This window comes from Myotis daubentonii, chromosome 9 (assembly GCF_963259705.1).
Source record: "Myotis daubentonii chromosome 9, mMyoDau2.1, whole genome shotgun sequence".
Lineage (NCBI taxonomy): Eukaryota > Metazoa > Chordata > Mammalia > Chiroptera > Vespertilionidae > Myotis > Myotis daubentonii.
The window spans coordinates 76,932,822-76,951,173 of NC_081848.1; the positions used below are offsets into that span (position 1 = coordinate 76,932,822).

The 18,352-nt window shown below is 47.1% G+C and overlaps 1 protein-coding gene and 1 long non-coding RNA gene across 6 annotated transcripts in view; one reads left to right on the top strand and one right to left on the bottom strand.

The window, feature by feature from the left end:
- EHF (ETS homologous factor) overlaps positions 1-15,319 on the bottom strand; it is a 42,146-nt gene extending 26,827 nt beyond the window's left edge. Inside the window, exon 1 of one of the 4 annotated variants that reach the window (XM_059709709.1) lies at positions 15,167-15,319. Coding sequence is in view for 1 of the 4 variants with exons in the window: in XM_059709706.1 (XP_059565689.1) it covers positions 15,046-15,084 (39 nt within the window). In the remaining 3 variants the exon portion in view is untranslated. Of the gene's footprint in view, positions 1-15,045 lie in introns of all 4 variants that reach the window. The other 3 variants (XM_059709706.1, XM_059709711.1, XM_059709708.1) reach the window with 3 other exon arrangements.
- Positions 13,915-17,409, top strand: LOC132241270 (uncharacterized). Of its 2 annotated transcripts, none has more exons than XR_009454474.1 (3): positions 13,915-14,323; positions 16,288-16,503; positions 17,278-17,409. It is a non-coding gene; the product is annotated as an uncharacterized LOC132241270 (long non-coding RNA). The 2 variants fall into 2 exon arrangements; XR_009454473.1 differs by lacking the exon at positions 13,915-14,323 and adding an exon at positions 14,656-15,030.
- The last annotated feature ends 943 nt before the right edge of the window (positions 17,410-18,352 follow it).

Here is an 18,352-nt window from a genome sequence, read left to right on the forward strand (position 1 = left end):
GATTTTCCGCCTCCTCATCCCCCATTCGGGCTGCTGTGTGGATGCACCATAATGGCCGAGCTATGAGCAGCATCTCTCAGCCATTGCTCACAGAAGCCGTGCTATGCCCCCGTGGGCATGGTGCCTGCCTAGGGGACTGCAAGCCATTCCTCCTGCCCCCATTCCTCCCACAAGACACACTGTGCCCGAGGCTGCCAGCAGCAGTGGGAGGGCACACCTCCACAGACCCCGGGTATCGCTCTGCGTGGCACTCCCACACCACAGCTGGTGTACAGGTGCAAAGGAGAGCATCATGTCTAAATGGGAGCTCCTGCCAGAGAGTGGCCACAGGGCCCCTTTCACCCACAGGGCCCCTTCGCATGAGGAATGCTCAGTCACCACAAAGCATAGGGTCTGGGATTAGAGCGAATAGAGACAAGAAAGCAAGAGGAAGGAGGCACCACTGGGACTCTGGCAGGGAGCTGGGGCCATGTACCCCCGAACCCAGGAGGCTATGTCCAGTCTCAGGACTCCTATCAAGGCCAAGGATTGCTCAACAGGCTTTTCCTCTTAAATACCGAGAGAGAACCTCCCAGCAAAGACAAATACAGCCCAGCTGGGCTTGCTCAGCTGGAGGGAATGTCTTTTGCTCCATGGTGGGGTTACTGAGACCTGGGACTGAATGCTATAAAAATAATGATAATTATCATTATCATTATTACTAGAGGCCCAGTGCATGAAATTCATGCATGGTGGGGTCCCTCAGCCCAGCCTGCACCCTCTCACAATCCGGGACATTCCTCTCGTAATCTGGGACCGCTGGCTCCTAATGGCTCACCTGCCTGCCTGTCTGATCACCCCTAACTGCCTCTGCCTGCCTGCCTGGTCGCCCCTAACTGCTACTGCCTTGGTTCCCACCATGGTGGCTTCGTCTGAAAGGACGTCCGGAATGACATCCGGAAGGTCGTTCAGCTGTCCAGTCTAATTAGCATATTATGCTTTTATTATATAGATTACATTAAAGTATCTAGAGCTGACTGGACACTTAAAATATGCCAGCTCTTTGTTAATAGTTTTAAATGCATTACCTCAGTCGAGACAATAACTCCATAAGGCTAATATTCAGATATTTCACAGATGGCCAACCTGAGGCTCAGAGAAGTTAGGAAACTTGTCCAAGGTTGCACAGCTTAGCAAGAATTGGAGCTAGAAGAGAATTCAATTTTGGACTGTCTAGCAACAAACCCTGGGAATTTAGCCACTTTCTGCTGAGAAGAAGGTATTTCCCAGAGAAGAATGTTGCCCTCAGCTCATCCTCACCCCCACACCCTTCCATACATAGTCATGCATTCTCCCTGTGCCATTTGGGGCCTCACGCCTTTGCCACACTTCTCCAAGGTGATAAAATTCTCTGGCCCATCAATCATGCAGGACCCTGTTTGAGACCCTCTTTCCCTTTTGCCAGAGCAATCTCAGACCATCTCACATTCTAATATATCCAAAAGCTCCTTTCAGGATGAAAAGAATAGAAAGCTGCCTTCATTTTGCCTCTCCTACAATATGCTTAGGCAGGAATATGCTAGTGGTTCCAAAGCTGGGACAGTTTCATCCATGATACTCTTTTAGCCATTAAAGCAGAACTATGCACATATATATAGGTACACACTTACAGGCATACATATACACATACGTGTATACATACATACACACAGGATAGGGCAAATGTAGGTTTAGTTGTTCGTAGGGCAAACAATACAATAACTAATAAATAATAATAATACAAGAATAAACTCTGTGCTTTAGGTACTCACAACTGTAAACCTACTTTTGCCATATCCTGGCAAAATACTTTCTCTATGACTCTATAAAGTCATTTTCTTTTATATTTTGGATTTAAACTAGCCCATAATTATTTGTGCTTTACCTGAATGAGACTTCAGGCCCAAAAGCACAGTTTGCTCCTGCTGCAAGGCTAAGACAGAATGGGGGCGCTAAGGGCCACAGAGCAGACTTGAAGCAGGGCTTGTGACTATACAGTGGGGCCTTGACTTACGAGTGTCCCGACTAACGAGTTTTTTGAGATACCAGCTATCTCTCGGCTGATTTTTTGCATTGAGTTGACAGAGTAATTTGAGTTAACGAGCTCCTTAACGGGCTCGGTCTCAGAACGAATTACACTCGTAAGTCAAGGCCCCACTGTATTCTCTGTCCCCAGCCCCAGAGGACTGGAATCAAAGCCATGGTCTGCTGTTGTCCCAGCTCCTGTATTCATTCAACCACACCATCCCCAAATTGCCAGGAAACTGGGTAATTTTACTCCTCCAGCCAGAAGAGCAAGTTGGCATTTTGAACAATTGCTGTGGCAATGACAACAATATCCAGACCATTCTCGGTCCTTAATCAGTTGCCAGCAGGTGAAGTCCAAGTCTTTGCCTTACGGATGTTGCAACAGTGTCCTGACTTCCCGTTTCAATATGACTGTCATTTCAAAGGAACTACACGCCCAACCAGGAGGGAAGAAAGTTCACATACGTGTGAAGTCTCGCTGAACGTAATACAGGCAAAATTCATGTTTTTCAAGTGAATCAAAATGTGAATCAAGCTTGGGGAATGTATTTGATCCTCTCGGGATGACATCACAGGTCATTTCATAACCCTGTAATGTGTTTTGAAGCAGACATTTCATGCTCCCAGGGGCAACATCTGAAGTACTAGTCCTGGGCTTTCAAGCGTTTTCGTGAGCAATGATGCAGATTTGGGAGGCCAAGTGTCGATCCATTATAGATACACTTTACTGACTGTAAGCCATTTGGAAATAAATATACATATTATGCTGATCTTTATCATCCTTGGTGCCAGACTCAGACAAGACGAAGATACTGACAGCAGACAAGCACTGAAGTTGATTGAAAGGCAAGATGACCGTACATGGCCTCCGGAGCCTTTATCAGTCCCATTCAGATGTAACAAACTGAGAAGAATAAGGCAAGCTTTGAATCTAAAGGTCACAGCGCCTTTCAAGATCTCAGTAGAAGCCAGGCTCTCCCCTTTTACCAAAACTGCACGTCCAAACCTGGCTTTGCATGTATTCTGTGGGGCCTGGGCTTTCCAAAGACCTTCCATTGACCCCTACAGGTCTATGGACACCAAGGATCTTTAAGAATTCTCTTTTGCACTCAGGCTGGATTGAAATTTAAAGAAGACTTTTTAGTGGAGTCAGGGTTGGGAGACACCTTTATTCCAACCGACAAGAGAAGGCCTGAGAGATTCTCTTCTTCTCTCTTACTCGGCCTCGTTGCCTTGTTCCCCTACAGGGACACCAGAAGGGCCCCGCTGGCCCTCTCCTTCAGCAACTGATGTGGGAGCCACGCATTCAGCAAGGTCGCCCTGGACCTCTGTTTGGCAATGAAGTGAAGAATTCAGCAAACTTTCTACAATCCTGAACTTCCATCTGTCTTCCCACTAACCCTCTTTCTCCATTCCAAAAACAAAATGATCCCAAAGTAAAGAAAGTATAGCAAAACAAAACAAAACAAAAACGGCCTCACCTCTTATTACAACCAAAGGCCTTTGCAGGTCTTTGGAGAGGCAGAGGGACTGTTGCATTTAGGATGACCCTTACTTTGTGACCTTACTTTCCTGCTTAGCTAAGAGGCCACACAGGTATTTCAATAGACCACCTGCATCCTCATCACCTGAGGAGGAGTTAAACTTGAAGTTTCCTGGGATCTTATCCATGATCTCGGAAGCAGGACCTGCATTTTTACCAACCTCCCTTCACCAATGCTTAAGCCCTCTCTTGGGTAAGAACTTCTGGCCATAGGTTCACTTCCTTGCCTTCCCTCATTTCCCACAATAAGGAGATCTCAGTCTTGAAGGAAACATCCATAAATGCCAGGAAATCCTTGAAAAAGTCAGAGACGACACATTCACTCCGGAGAACTTAACCTCCAATCTGTCTGTGTGATTCTATCACCACGTTGTCTGTCAACTTGACCCAAAGCAGGTCCCAATGCCCGGTACCACCTAGCCGGGAAATTCAGCAGGGCTCAGCTGCGTATGAGGATGAGTCTCTGAAGCCTGAACAAACAAACCCGGCCCCAGAGCACAGCATTTGCAGAGGATTTTTATGATGGTTCCTCCCACGAAGAGAATCTCGTGGCGGGCTGAGTCACCCCTTACCTGATCCCACCCCCACCTTAGCCTTTTAAAAGGTTACTTTAACCACCCTGGATTTGAGGCCTCATATCCAGGAAGAGTGGGGTCTCAGCCTTTTAACCTTCAGGGGAGAGAAATGACCATCCAGAAATTCTTGTCATGCTACTATAAATATTTATCCATTTGCATACATATATGACATCTGTATACATATAGTGTCTACTAGATGCTGGGCACTATGCTGGGTGCTGGGGACAAAACACAGACGCTATCCTCCCCCAGTAGACTCTTCAGCAAGCACAGCACTTCCAAAACAATGGTAGCTCTCTCCAAAGTCATCTGAGCTCAGTCCCCACCTCCGGCTGGGGACAGAGGGGAGCAAGAGCAGAGAGAGACAGACAACCTTCTCTGGCATTTGGAAATGACCAACCTTGAAAAGAACTTGAACTACGTTTAAAAGCAGGACCGGTTCTCTTCTCTCCGGCAACCCCATGCCCTTGCCTTCACAAGGAAACCCTTACGCAGTCATCAAGTTGGCAGGCAGGGTAAGGCCCCTGAGTTTCACAGAGCAGCCTCAGCCAAAACCAATCACCACTGGGGCAGAATAAAGCCGTCGGTTGTCTGGATGGCTGAATGTCTCTCCCCGAGACAATGGCGTGTTTATGTGTAGGAGGGTTAGGAGCAGGTTGTTAACATGAAACCCACCGTAAACAGAGCAGTGAATTCGGGTGCTGGCAGGGGCTTCTGTTATCTTCGGAATACCCCCCAGAGGGTATAAGCCCTACCTTTTCATTTGAGTTGGCAGCAGAGTTATTTTTTTGCACCTGTTGCTCTGCTCCGATAACAACCAGTTAAGCATTGATTTGTTGGAAAATAAACAGGAAAAAAAAAAGCAAAGAAAGGCATCTGCCCAAACAGCCTGAGCTGGTTTGACTGAGCATTCATGCCAATTTGTTTTTCCTATAAAAACCAAAATTAAAAAAACACACACAAAAAAACCAACACACACACAAAACCCTGCATTTTCAGTTCAGATGCTACCCTCCCACTCCCTCGGAAGTAAGAGGGAATCAGGTAGGCCAGCCAGAGCTGGTCGGGCCTAGAGGCCAGAAGACACTGTACTTTTCCATTGGCTGGCTCCGTGGTGGCACTGAGGGGTGTCCAAGATCTGCAGAATGACATGGCCAGCCTCCAGCCAGCCCAGGGTAAGATCATGAATCAGATTAACATGGGCAGAGAAGGGGCTGCTGAGATAGGATCAAAACCAAACCACACTCCTCCAAGTTGTCGACTTCCGAAAGTCAATATGGTCCTGGGAGTAGGTGTGGTCTGCAGGTTACCTCCTGAAACAGAGCCTGGGAGTGCCTGAACGCAGTCTGGCCTCTCCCACAGACTTCCTAAGTCCAGCCCTGGGCAAACAGTATAATTTGAAAACCCCAGTCCCCAGACCATAGCTTTCCCACTGGGGAAATGAAGTTACCCATACCTACCTCAAAGGCGGGCTGTGCAGACTCACCCATGTCCTGCCAAGTGACTTGAGGTCCCACGTCCCAGGTAGAAAGGACCTAAGCTCAAGGTGTGATTTCTGCATTATTCCGAGCATCATCACACTCTCATTTTTCATCACTTTGTCAATATCACATGATGAGCTCAAGCCAAAAAAGGCCACAGAGAGCTAAACAAATCACTCAAATGGAGATCATGACAACACCAATTAAGCAATGGCATCATCACCCAGAGAGCAGAAGCCTCTTAATATCTCTTTTTAAGCTTTGACAAGAAAGCAGAGGGCGTGGGCAACGCACGATGTTTCCCTAGGTGACCACCTTCCCCAGCTGTCTCTGTGCCCTTGACCTTCATTACCACCAGACCACTGGCTCAGTGGGGGGTCAGGGCAGTGGGGAAGGCCTCAGAAACACCGCTTCTCAAGGAGCGTTAAGAACAGGGTGTTCCAACAGGGGAGGGATGTGGCTGGCTGAGCATTCCCAAGCATTCTTGTCATGAGCAGGGTAGGGAGTGGAGTGCCTCAGAACCAAATCGGGCAGCCCGAAAAAGAAAAGATTTAACAACACCCTCAGTCGACTGAAAAATAAATAAGATCAACCGCGTAGGAATGCAGAAAGGGTGGAGGGAGGTGAGAGTGGGGGAATGGAGTCAGGGAGGGGCTGGGATGGACTGGGATAATGGATTTGACCATTTTAAGATTCACGTTTCGTCCCAAGGAAAGATCAAGACACTCTATCTAAGGAAAGGTCAACAGCCACTAATTTGGAATCTCAAAGACTGTATAATTACAAAACAACAACTCAAACTATGACAGTGATGACAGTTCATATTTACTGAGCATTCTCAGTGTGGTAGGAATTGAGCTAGGCTTGACAGGAATGACCTCATTGACTCCTTGCAATAACCCTGGACATCGGTACTAATATTATTCATTTTATAGATGAGGAGGCACAGAGAGGCTAAGCAACTTGCCCAAAGACACAGAGCTAGTAAATGAACTGGATTTATTACCATAAATATATCGGAGGGGGGCGTGCCACATAATTCTTCGTAGCTTTGAAAACGAATTCTTATATTTCTAAAGAGGGGAGCGGGATGTCTCTTAGCATTTCATACATTTATTTTGGAAGTGGAGATTCCTTTAAGTACAGCTCCTATAATTTTCCCCCTACATGTGAGGAGGAGGCATACTAACCATCCTTGTGCCCTAGTATAAAAGTTCCCTCCAGCATACATCAGTGCGGGCGCTACAGGAGCACTGTTTCATGGCCACTCACACCCGTCCATCAAAACTTCAGCCTGGCTTCCTGCTGAAGGCCTCTGATTGACACAGGGGTTGGGCTTGGCTGCCTGCAGCCGCCTCTGACTTCTTAGCCACGACCAAAGAGCAGGTATTGTTACTGAAAAATTAAGGGGGAACTAAGGCTTCTTTGGAAAAGCATCTGATGACTGAGCTGCCACAGGTCCTGATGACAGACCTGCCGTGTTGTGGACATCACAGCGATGAGAGAAAGACCGTGGCTGTGTCATTCTAGGAGCCTGAATAAATAAATCCATCACTCCAACCCTCCTCCACCAAGTCCACAACCCTGTTTGAAACATTGGAACAGTTTGTAAAAACTTAGAACCTCGCCAGGCGTATTCCATGATCGTCTTTGCAGTTTAGGAAGCAAATAATATTTGAGTTTTCTTTTCTTTTTTCTTTTTTTAATCCTCACCCGAGGATATTTTTCTATTGATTTTCAGGGAGAGTGGAAGAGAGAGGGAAAGACAGAGAGAAACATCAATGTGAGAGAAACACATCGATTTTTTGCCTCTTGCACAAGCCCTGACCAGGGCCCAAGTGGGGGAGGAATCTGCAACCAACATACGTGCCCTTGACTGGAATCGAACCCAGGACCCCTTGGTCCACAGGCTGACGCTCTATCCACTGAGCAAAACTGGCTAGGGCAATATCTGAATTTTTGCTCACAGATCAGAGGATATCCTATTTAGAAGAATTGGGGTGTTTTTTGTACCGATAATCACTAAATGACAGCAAGAAAGCTCAAGTTTCTTTTTAGTGCCTTCACACAAGAAGGATAGGCTTGGCTCACTGTGTCCCATTTTCCCTCCCGGAACACACTTTACTCTGCCTCTCCCAGCTCACTGGGCTACGCAGTAAACCCTCTGGGAAATAAAAAATGCAAAGGGAAGAGAGTCAATAATATTGTCATAACTGTGCATGGTGGCAGGTGAGTGCTAGACTTATTGAGGGGGGTCACTTTGTAAGGTATATAAATGTCTAACCATTATGTTATACGCCTGAAACTAATATAATATTGTATGTCAACTGTAATTGAAATTTTTAAAATTATTTTAAAAGCTGGGGGTGGGGAAGAATCACCTGCAATGCAAGCAACTCCTCACCAGAAAGGTTTTCCAAGGAATCAAATTCCTTCCAGCTATTCTCCCATTCCTCCAGGAAGTCTCTGGTGCTCAAACAACATTGGAAGACGCACCAACTCAAAAAACCCACAGCATCCTGCTGGCCAGGCGTCAGCTTTCCCCCGGTGCTCAGCCAGACGGGCCAGAGGAGAAGGAGCAGGGGCTGGCTCTCCACAGGAGTGTGCCTGCCTCGGGAGTCGTCACCTGTTGGAACAGTTTCACCGCATCCAGAGGCAGGCTCAGCTCCATAACTTGCAAAAGGGAAACGCAGGGCCCCTGTTCACAGTGTATTGAGAATTGCAAGGCAGCGACAACCGGCAGGAAAGCGAGCACAGGGTCTTTCGAAGGGAGGGGCCCTGCGTGACGGCACAGGTTGCAGATCTGGACACTGACTGGTCCGGAGGCCGGTCCCCACTTTGGCCTTCACCTGCACCCGTGCTCTCTCACCATGGAGGGCAGGAGGGAGATCTATTCTACCTTTGCCCCATCAATGACCACCTGACGTTGTTGGGGAAGTTAAACTAAATATGACACCAAAAAATAAAATAAAAAGATAAACTAAAGATGACACTGAGCGTGCCTATGGCTTACAGCAGGCCCTCCGCAAAAGTTAGCTGTTACCACCATTATTATTATTGCTGTTGCCATGATTCTCATTATGCCGATGTCCCACCGCAACTCTAAAGCTCCCCATAGGCAGGAACAATGCGTGGGAAAAACATACTCGTGTTTTGACAGAGACCATCCATTAGCTGATGCTGCTCAGACGTCTTTTCAGTAGCCCTGTGCGAGGGAATGCTCTCAATTAGGGGTTCCTCACCCTTGATTTATAACATAGACCCCATTTTTGAAGTCTGATGAAACCTATGGACCCCTCCTCAAAACTGTTTTAAATGGCAAAATCAATTACATAAGAGTAGAAAGCAAGTTTCTATTGAAATACAATGATCAAAGCACTTTTTAAAATAAATGTGCGTTATAACAAGATATGTACATCTTTATTAAGACATAAACTAAGATAATGTCGTGCAGGTCTAATAACCTCCATGAAATATAGGAGTGCTGAATGTCACTATTTGGAGACAGTTTGTGACAAGTGTAATGTGACAGGAACACGCCTGTAACGTCTCCGGGCCACAGTCACAGTTACAGCTCATGCTACCGTGAAGTTTTGCCTACATTCATGTCACAGGAAAACGCTCAATTCTAGTTAGCTTGCTGAACATAAAAACAATTTCTTCACATCCAAGCTCACGAATTCCCTGGATTCTCTCCATGGACACCAAGAGACCCTCGGATCCCAGATTACGAACGCTTCCTGTTTCATTAACAGCAAAGACTGCTTGTTCAACTCAGACAGCTTCTAGAAACCACTTCCACGTGGCCAGAAGCCTCATTTGAACAAATTACAGGAGGCAGGCCCCATAATAAGTAAGTAAAGGAATTTTTTCTGAAGACTCTGGAACACCCAGGGCAATGCCTTCACTGCAGCCGGCAGTAGGTATGTGGAAGCATGCTCCAGAATTGTAGGGGTGGGCAATGGTAGGTGAAGTTGCAGTTAGTCATGTGCACTGCCTGGAGGGGGGTCCGTTTCTTCCGGAGGCTCCTGCTTGCCAGGCATCCGGAGACAGGGATCAGAACGAACTGTGCTCTCCTCTCTCCCCCCTGCCCCCCCGCCAAGCCCCTTAAGGGCTTCTGCACCCCCATGGGGTATGGTTTGCAGCCAGCTCGAGACAGGGCTCAGTTACGATGATTTAGCCCATCTCCCTGCCACCCCCCTTCCCCAGTGAAAACCTATCGCATTTCTTTCCCAAGGTCACAGTGCAGAACCAACATCGATCATTTCAAAAAACAAAACCCCAGAATTATTCATACACTTCAACCCAACAGAGATTCACTGAACACACTCATGTCGAGGCTCTATCCTCGATTGCCACTCCACATATTACCAAATATTTACTCACAAGCATTTGTCTCGGTGCTTTCAGATTCTGTGTCTAACTTAATCCCAACGGCAGTCCTGTGCAGATGTCATTAACCCCATTTCCCAGGAAAGGAAACTTAGATCCTAGGGCTTATATAACTCACGCAGAGCCACTCAGCTACCCACAGCGCGGTCAGATTTGAACCCAGGTATTTTGACTAAACCTAATGTTCTTTGTACCCTTCCAGCTGTTTCCAACCAAAACTCATAGCCTCCTGCCCCTTTAATATACAAGCAAAGCCTGCCCTTCATCTGCGTTCCTCAAGCCATCACCTCTGACCAGTGGAATTACAATGGAACCGAGGTGCTTCTAATTTCACAAGTGGACACAATTGAGACTGAGGCTGGATTTGGGCCAAATCTAACACCCACTGCAAAGACCAAATAAGTCTTGTTGGTAGTCGGCATGCAGACACGGCTGAAAACAGCCTCACCTTTTCAACCACACTTACCTGAGCCACCAGAACACATCACTATCTCCACTAAGGGAACTATTGAAAAGGGTCCTGAGAGGGATTCCAAAGTAATCTCTACAAGACAGCCACATTCTCCAAGATCCTTTGTCATCAGCAAAAAATAGAAGGCCTTCTTCATGTTCCAGGAAAGACTATTCGGACAGTTAGAAGAAGCTTACATCCAGCCGAGAAAGAGCCAGCGGGGTGGTGGAAATTTCTCAAATCCATAATTGGGTAAATGACGGCTAACCCCCAAGATTGTTTGTGTCTGTAATATAGAGTGAGGGGGGAGTGGCAGGATATGAAAGTTTAAGTTCACCGCAATTACAACAGTATCACAGGACGTGTGCATCTAGATAAGGTCGTACAAAAGTAAGTCCTTGTGTTAAAACAGTGGGGTTCATGAGGTGGTCTATTAGTCTAATAATCAAAATACTATCATAGGCATTGGGGCTCCTTTTTGTCTTTGGCTTTGTTTTCATCAGAGAGCATGATTTGAATGAACCTATGCTGGCCAGATTTTAAATAAGCAGGCAGACAACTTTAATAATAATGAAGATGCTTCTGAGAAAGGAAGGAGGGGGGCTCTGAGGGTCAGGGAGTGGAAGAAGATTGTAGAGAGAAAAAAAGATAATGTGGATCTAATGAACTACAAGAGAGGGGCCCAGCCCTGTAAAACAAACTGGAGACAGAGTGTGGTTAGGTGCTAGTGAAATCAATTTTTAAAAGAGTATTTTTACAACAGGTCTCTTTTAAAACAGGGCCAATTACAACCCTGGGAGCCTCTTTACATGGGCCACCCTGCTTCACCCTGGTGCAGGCCTGGTTGCTGCAGACATAGGCTGAGGCCCCCTGGGAACACCCACATCCCCAGGTTGGCTGCCCAGTGGCTCAGCCAATCATGCGCCCCTTCTGCTACCCCCAGGGTCTTCCTCTAGAAGTGAGTCCCTGTCCATCCAATCTACCCAATAATCCATGGACTGTCAGTCAAGCGAGCTGATCAGCACCACGCAAGCTGAGTGGCTCCATGAGTGTCTGTATGTTCACTTTCCAACAGACGGCTTTGGTGTTTTATAGAAGACGTCAGTAGAGTGCCTTCTCGTGTACACCCACTGTTCCCTGTGGTCACAAAACAGTCAGCTTCATCCACCTCGACACTCCCACCAACCTTGGACACAGGAGGCAGATTGATCAAGATGGGATGCTGTCGTGGGAACAGACTCTAACACCCCAATAGAGGCTCCAGGTATCCGGTCTTGGAACCGCCACCTGTATCCCTTAGCCAGCATTCTGAAGACCCCAAGGAAGCCATGTAAGGCACCTACTGGTTGTCTTTCCTGTCTCATCCTGAGGAGAGAGGGCGTCTCTACCCCATTCTCAGCTTTCACAGACTCCAGGAAAACCTACTGGCCTCCAGGCATAGGAAGGTCATCAGAATCTAGGGGTTGGAATGGATTGCGCTGACCTTCCATTCTTTCCTGGTCATCAGACTCCAGGGGTTGAAATGGATCTTAGAGACAATCAGAGTCAAGCTCCTTTGTCCTGATGAGAGACTAAATTCCAGAGAGGTGGAGTGTGTGGCTCCGAGCACGTAGCTTTGCTGGAGCTAGAAAAGCAGGCCTTCTGACTGCCAGTCCTGGGCGCTGTCCTGCGCACCCCCTGTCCACGCTGTGCTCCAATCACTCACAAGGTGAACCTGAAATTCTTCAGGGACAATTCTTAAAGAAATGTGTGTTTTTCCCTGCTGAAGTCCAATACATTTTTTATCCAATAACTCTGAGGGATCCATGGAAATTTCTCCTCCAGCACATCCCAGCTTCCTGACATCAGTGCTATTCAGCTTGAACACATGCCCCATTCAATATTATCACCATTCTCCCTACCACATTGTTTATTTCCTGCACAGCTTAATGGTCTGGCCCTTTAACACCCTGTCCAATTTAAATAAAAACATAGCAGTCACATATTTCTAATAAGAGCACAATTGCCTATCCCTTAGGACAAATCATATTATTTAAAAATCTTTTTAAAACTGCAATCAGAAGACACTAAATAAAGTTTATCTTTCCCACCTCTGCAGTCATCCAACAGATTTAAGGGAATCCTGGCAAGATACGGCTGCCATCCTGACACTGTCTTCAGATGACGATCGGCTGACCCACTCGGCCGGTTACCCCCCGTAACCACGCCAGGGTGAGAACACATGGTCTCTAAACATCAAGCCTGCAGTGCAGTCAATACCTCCCGACCAGGGCCCCACCCACAACAGAAGTGATTGTCACTTTAATTCTACCAGAAAGCCATCTTTACAAGAGAAATGAGCTGAAACGCAGCAAAAGGGTGTCACCAAAAAATCAGGTTCCAACTTTATAGTATCTGGTTCCTTAAAACTGTGGCATTGCTTCTCCAGTGTGTTAGCAGGTTCTGCCATGGCTGTCACCCCACCCAGAGGCCTTTGAAAATCACCTCTCTTTGAAAGGACTTAGAAATGACTGCATCTGAGGTCGGGGAGACTGAATAACCTTTTAATGACTTGTATAAATCTCTGTGTCTGTGTTTGATGCTTTAACATTGAACAAGATTCTTAGCGCTGGGCTTTCAGAAAAGCAAGATGGTCTCAAGAACACAACCCAGAGCTAAAATCCCCTAATTTGGAGGAGGGGGTGAGGGGTATGAGGAGGAAATAAAGCAGTACAAGATTCACAAAAGCTAAATTCCACTTCCTAGCAGGGGACGGTGGCCCAAAGCACTCACATTCTGACCTGAGACCTGCTATGAATTCCTTCCAGTTTCCAATTCACGAATTGAATGCAGTTGAGCAAATAGTTTAACCTCTCGGTTTTCATTTTGTCTCAGCCTCTCGGGGAGTCGAAAGGCATTGAAAGAGGATCTGGGTAAAGTTGGTGAATGAATGGGTGCATTAACATGGGATGGGAAGTGTGAAGGAACCAGGCTTCTCAGAGGTTCAGGAAGGAACAAGGCATTTCCATGCTGGGGCGCTCACAATGTATTTTTTAAAAGAAATAAGAATGTCACAAAAAGGATCGTTTGAATTTAACAAATAGAGGCTTATTAGCACAAAAAGAAAATATATAATTGAATTTGAGCTCTTTTGTACATATGGCACCTGGATCAAAGGCATCACCCTATCCATAGCCACCCCAGACTGGGCCGCCATCTCACATAGTAACACGAGAGAACTTACAGCACAGTGGTTCCCTCAAAGTTCCTTTTTTTTTTTTTTAACATGCCTTTGTAAAATCCTTTGGAAACATGGAAAAGGGTCGTCTCCATTGTATTCATTTTTTTCAAATGTGATTACAAACTCCCAAATGACTCTCATTTCTCGTTTCCAGGTTCCAAACGTTTTTAATATCTAGCCACATAAGCCATCAGCCACTGGTGTGGAAGTGGCGTGATCCTACAGGACTTCAGATTAAAAAATGGCTTTCAAGTTATTTGACAGTCTGAGGATTCTGGGCCTCCAAAAGAGGACCAGGGGGTCTTGTCTAAACTCCAAATGCAGCGATTAATGTCACTCTTCCACTCTCCGAAGAGCCTTTTCGGATAGTGTTGCTTCTCCGTGCAGTTCTTCCTAACAACAGAACTTCATTGCTCCTGTTGGAAACTGGCTCTTCCTTTGACCTCAGAAATTAGCACACGTCCACTCATGATCCCCAGCTGCCCTTTTATACAGGGAAAGGCTGTCTCTGACCACATCCTCACACCCATGTCTACAGAATCAATGCCTGAATTAGACCTTCCGTCTGGAAGTTCTCCGAATCCACACACTCACACTCTACCTGCCCCTAAGGTAAGTGAGCGGCACACACACCTGTGTACATAGGCTCACAGGATTGTGCACTTCATCTAAAAAAGACACATGCTCCCTCAATACCAGGAGTATACTGAACCTTGCCAAAGGCAGATGGCGAACACGTCCCCTTCCCAACTCGATGTTGTTATTTACCAACAAGGAGATTAATTCCTCACTGTTCCTAGCTGCGTCCACCCTGGGGCCAATATTTCGGTTATTTTGTCACCTTGTGATATGGCGAAACTCTTTGCCAATTTTTTTTTTCTGGACAAAGTCATTTTTAGGCAAGCAGCTCTCCCCAATGCCCTTGCCTACCTGGGCTGCCTGGCCACTTTTCCCGGTGTGGCCAGGAACGCCCTTGCTTATTTCCGGCCATCTTCCACCACCGAATATACTAAAAAGGACTCTGCCTTTCCCTACAACTGAGTCAGAAAAATTACCAACAGCAGACATCTCTAGAACGTGAGAACATGAGCCCCAACAGCTATTGAGCCAACCAGTTCTGCACCGAGCTAGCTGCCTATTGGGTTCAGAATTCAACCCAGGGAAATGGCTTTGTCACACAGATAGACGGAAACCAGGGGCTTCTAAATTCACAGTGACTAGACGTCCGGCTGAATACAAGGAATTCACAGCGCACATCCAATATAGCCCGCCTGCCCCCCAACATACACTTCTGTTAAGACCCAGTGAGGCAAGCACAGGTGAGTGGAGCTTACTTCCTGCCTGCTGCCTCCGGGAGTCTGCTTTAGTTTCATCTGTCTGATTCCAGCAGGCTTCTCTTTCCACTCAGGTGGTTGAATTCCAGATTCCAAAGAAGGTTTAAAAATAAGGACTTACCTCATTTGCTAAAGATTCTGGGTGGGAAATCCAATAGCTGTGGCTAATGGAGGGGAGGCGGCCGGCAGCCGTCACGCCAGCTCCTGCGGGGATGGGGAACCTGGGCTGTTATCACGTCTGAGCCCTCATCAGAGTGAAGATAAATGCATATGACAATAATTTTAAATCATTTTGTAGGATGTTAAGCAATAAGCCACCAACCGGGAATTCCCTAAGTCACTTCCTCCTCTTCTGATTGGCTGCCGGGCCCTTTAAAAAAATAAAATAAAGGATTACAAACATTGGCTCATTTGCATTTGGCCAACTCACACGTTAGTGTTCAAACAAAACAGGTCTAACCAGGTTATGCCTGTGTCTCAGGAGCAGAGAGACAACCTATTAATGGGTGAGGAATTGATTTGGTGGTGACTGTTCTTTTCGGCTGTTTCAGGTGAAAAGTACCTGTGCACTCCCTTCCCATCAGGAAGGGAGGATGTAAAAGCAAAGTGAGCAGAAATTCAAGTCTGGAGGAGACGATGGGATAGGGGAGTGACATCTGTCTCGTGTACTAACTTATATTTAGTCTCCTCTGCTTTGGCATCAAGATCTTTGCCCTGGCTATGCAGGTAGCAGGTTCTGAAGGGACTCCCAGCTAGGTACCCCCCCCCCCCCCCCCCGCACACACACACACACATACACACATGGGTTCTCTTCTTAGGCACCACAATCACCTGTTGGGCAGTGGCAATTTCAATGGACTTTGAAAAGCCCCTCTCCCCCACCCCCAGGTAACAGCCTAGAGAGAAAGGTTAAAGGGGGGATCCCAGGAGAGAGGACCCCCTGCGTCCTTTCATGTGGAACAGCTGACTATCTGGTTGGTGGGTTACCCAGAATCTTTCCTTCCTCCTGACACTTACATGGTCTTTTTAACTATGTATTGACAGAGGAAAATGCCAAGATGCTGAAACCAGAAATAAAACACCTTTTGGGCAAGAGCCCCCTGGGGAGGTTCTTTGGATTTTAAATACCCATGCAATCCCCGTGGGCAAGGGCCTGCTTCCCTGGGCCCCCAGGGCACACAGGTGAGGGACTGTTCTTGGCACGAAAAACGTTCCCTCCCCTAACCATTAACTTTCTCCCAGGTCTTTCTGGCCACTGGCCTGGCATGAGCTAAGCGTCCAAGGAGATTTCTTTAACTCACCAGGCCGCCCCTCTCTGGGAGAGGAAAGGGAAATTGAGTTTTGGCAAAGACACAAAGATTCTGTGATTGAAACCAAGAAGTTCCTTGTGTGAAAAAGAAAAGTCTGTGTATGAGCAAAGGCTGAATCGAACAAAAACTAAGTGGTTGTCATGTTCAGGTGAGTGAGCAGTAGTAACATTCCTTTTCTTGGTTGTTTGCCTAGTTTAATGCTACATGAATGCCAAGGTTTGTGACGGTGGAGAAGACTTGGTGGGAGGGTTCGGGTGGGTTTGGTGGGGTCTTGGAGCTCAGGCAGGTGGGGAAGGTTTTTGAGGTTAGGGATACCACTTAGGGAGGCTCCGAAAAGCCCCTCTGCTTCCTTTCCTTCACTAAACATCCCCCACCATTCCCTCTCTTCAATCATGTCTTTCCCAAGGGCCTTGTTAAAATATAAATGTCTGATAAAAAACAGTAACTGTCATTATTGCCCATTATCACATTAGCCCCAATTAGTCTATCAGCTCCAGATCTGAGAGCAGGGCCTGAAGGAACAGCCTGGTGATGTGTGGGGTTTTTTTGTTTGTTTGTTTGGTGTTTTGTTTGTTTTTTTTTCTTGAGTGATGAATCAGGAGTAGCAACTGAAGTAGCACTCCACCCACTACAGGGCATGTGTGTGTGCATGTACATGTGTGTGTGTGTTGGAGAAGCAGGGAATTATTAGTGCCAGTGGGACTCCTTTTACAGTTTTGTCTGAGATCAGCCTGAAGACAACAGAGGGCACAGAGGGGAGGTGGATAGGGGTTGTGTGGTCAAGAGGTGGTGAACTTCAAAAGCAACTCCAAAAGTGACGTCACTCTCTGGGTCAGTGCCAACCACCTTTAATTGTAAGCCCTTTATTTTCTAGCTGAAAAGTTCCAGTAACATCTCTATTTCTTTATCCTGCCCATTTTAGATCAGAGGACAGCTCCCTTAAGACACTCTTGAGAAGAATCATTTTGGGATGGTAGAGACAAAAGGGGATGGAAAGATGTCACCTCATACTCATGAGCCACCGTATTTGTGGAGTTTTTATGTCTATAAAGTACTTAACAATGTGTCTGGTATTTAGTGGGTACTTACTATTGGTTCTCTTCTTTACTTGGGACTTAGTTGAACTACCCAGAAGAAAAACAAAAATAATACCCCCCATCTCCTCCTCACTCCCCCCAAAAACTAGATTTTTAGACATGTTGCATGTATAGAGAAATTCCTTCAGAGTATGTATGTACTAGAGGCCCGATGCACAAAATTCATGCAAGGGGCTCACCCCTCACAGCCGTGGTGGTTGTTTCAGCCCTTACAGCCCTGGCTTTGTCCAGAAGGTTATCCAGAAGGTCATTTGGCTATCAGGTCTAATTAGCATATTACACTTTTATTATTATAGACTAGTAGCCCATTGTGCGATATCGCATGCAGTAGGCCGCCTGCCACTTCTGTGGAAGCCAGCAGGACCCGCAGCGTGCCACCAGGAGCCGGTGGGAACCGTGGCACACTGCCGGGAGCCGCACTGCTTCCACAGGAGCCATGTGGCTTCCGCAGGAGGCGGAAGCAAGCCGCCGGTGCCCATGGGAGCCAGGAGTGAGCCAAGCCGCTTCCGCAGGAGCCAGGAGGGACCCGGACCCACGCCCATTCTGCGGGAGGTGGGAGGGAGCCACTCTGCTCCGTGGGAGGTGGGCTCGCCATCTCCTCTCTGGGCCTGAGCTCGACTGCAGAGGCTGCAGGCCGGCCCCCCTGTCCCTGTCTGTGTCCGCTCCAGCTCCGGGGGGGCCAGCCCGAGCCAGGCGTGGTGGCTCACCAGCTCCCCCGTCTTTGCCTTCGTCTCCACTCCAGGCCTCACCTGCGTGCGCACCCTCCTCTTGTCCAGTAGTGACCCATTACAGTGTCCCAGCCTAATTTGCATATTTCCTCTTTATATGTATAGATGTGGTCTTTTACCCTATGATCAACTTCAAGAAGATAGTACTTGCATCAAAGATAGATGACAGAGA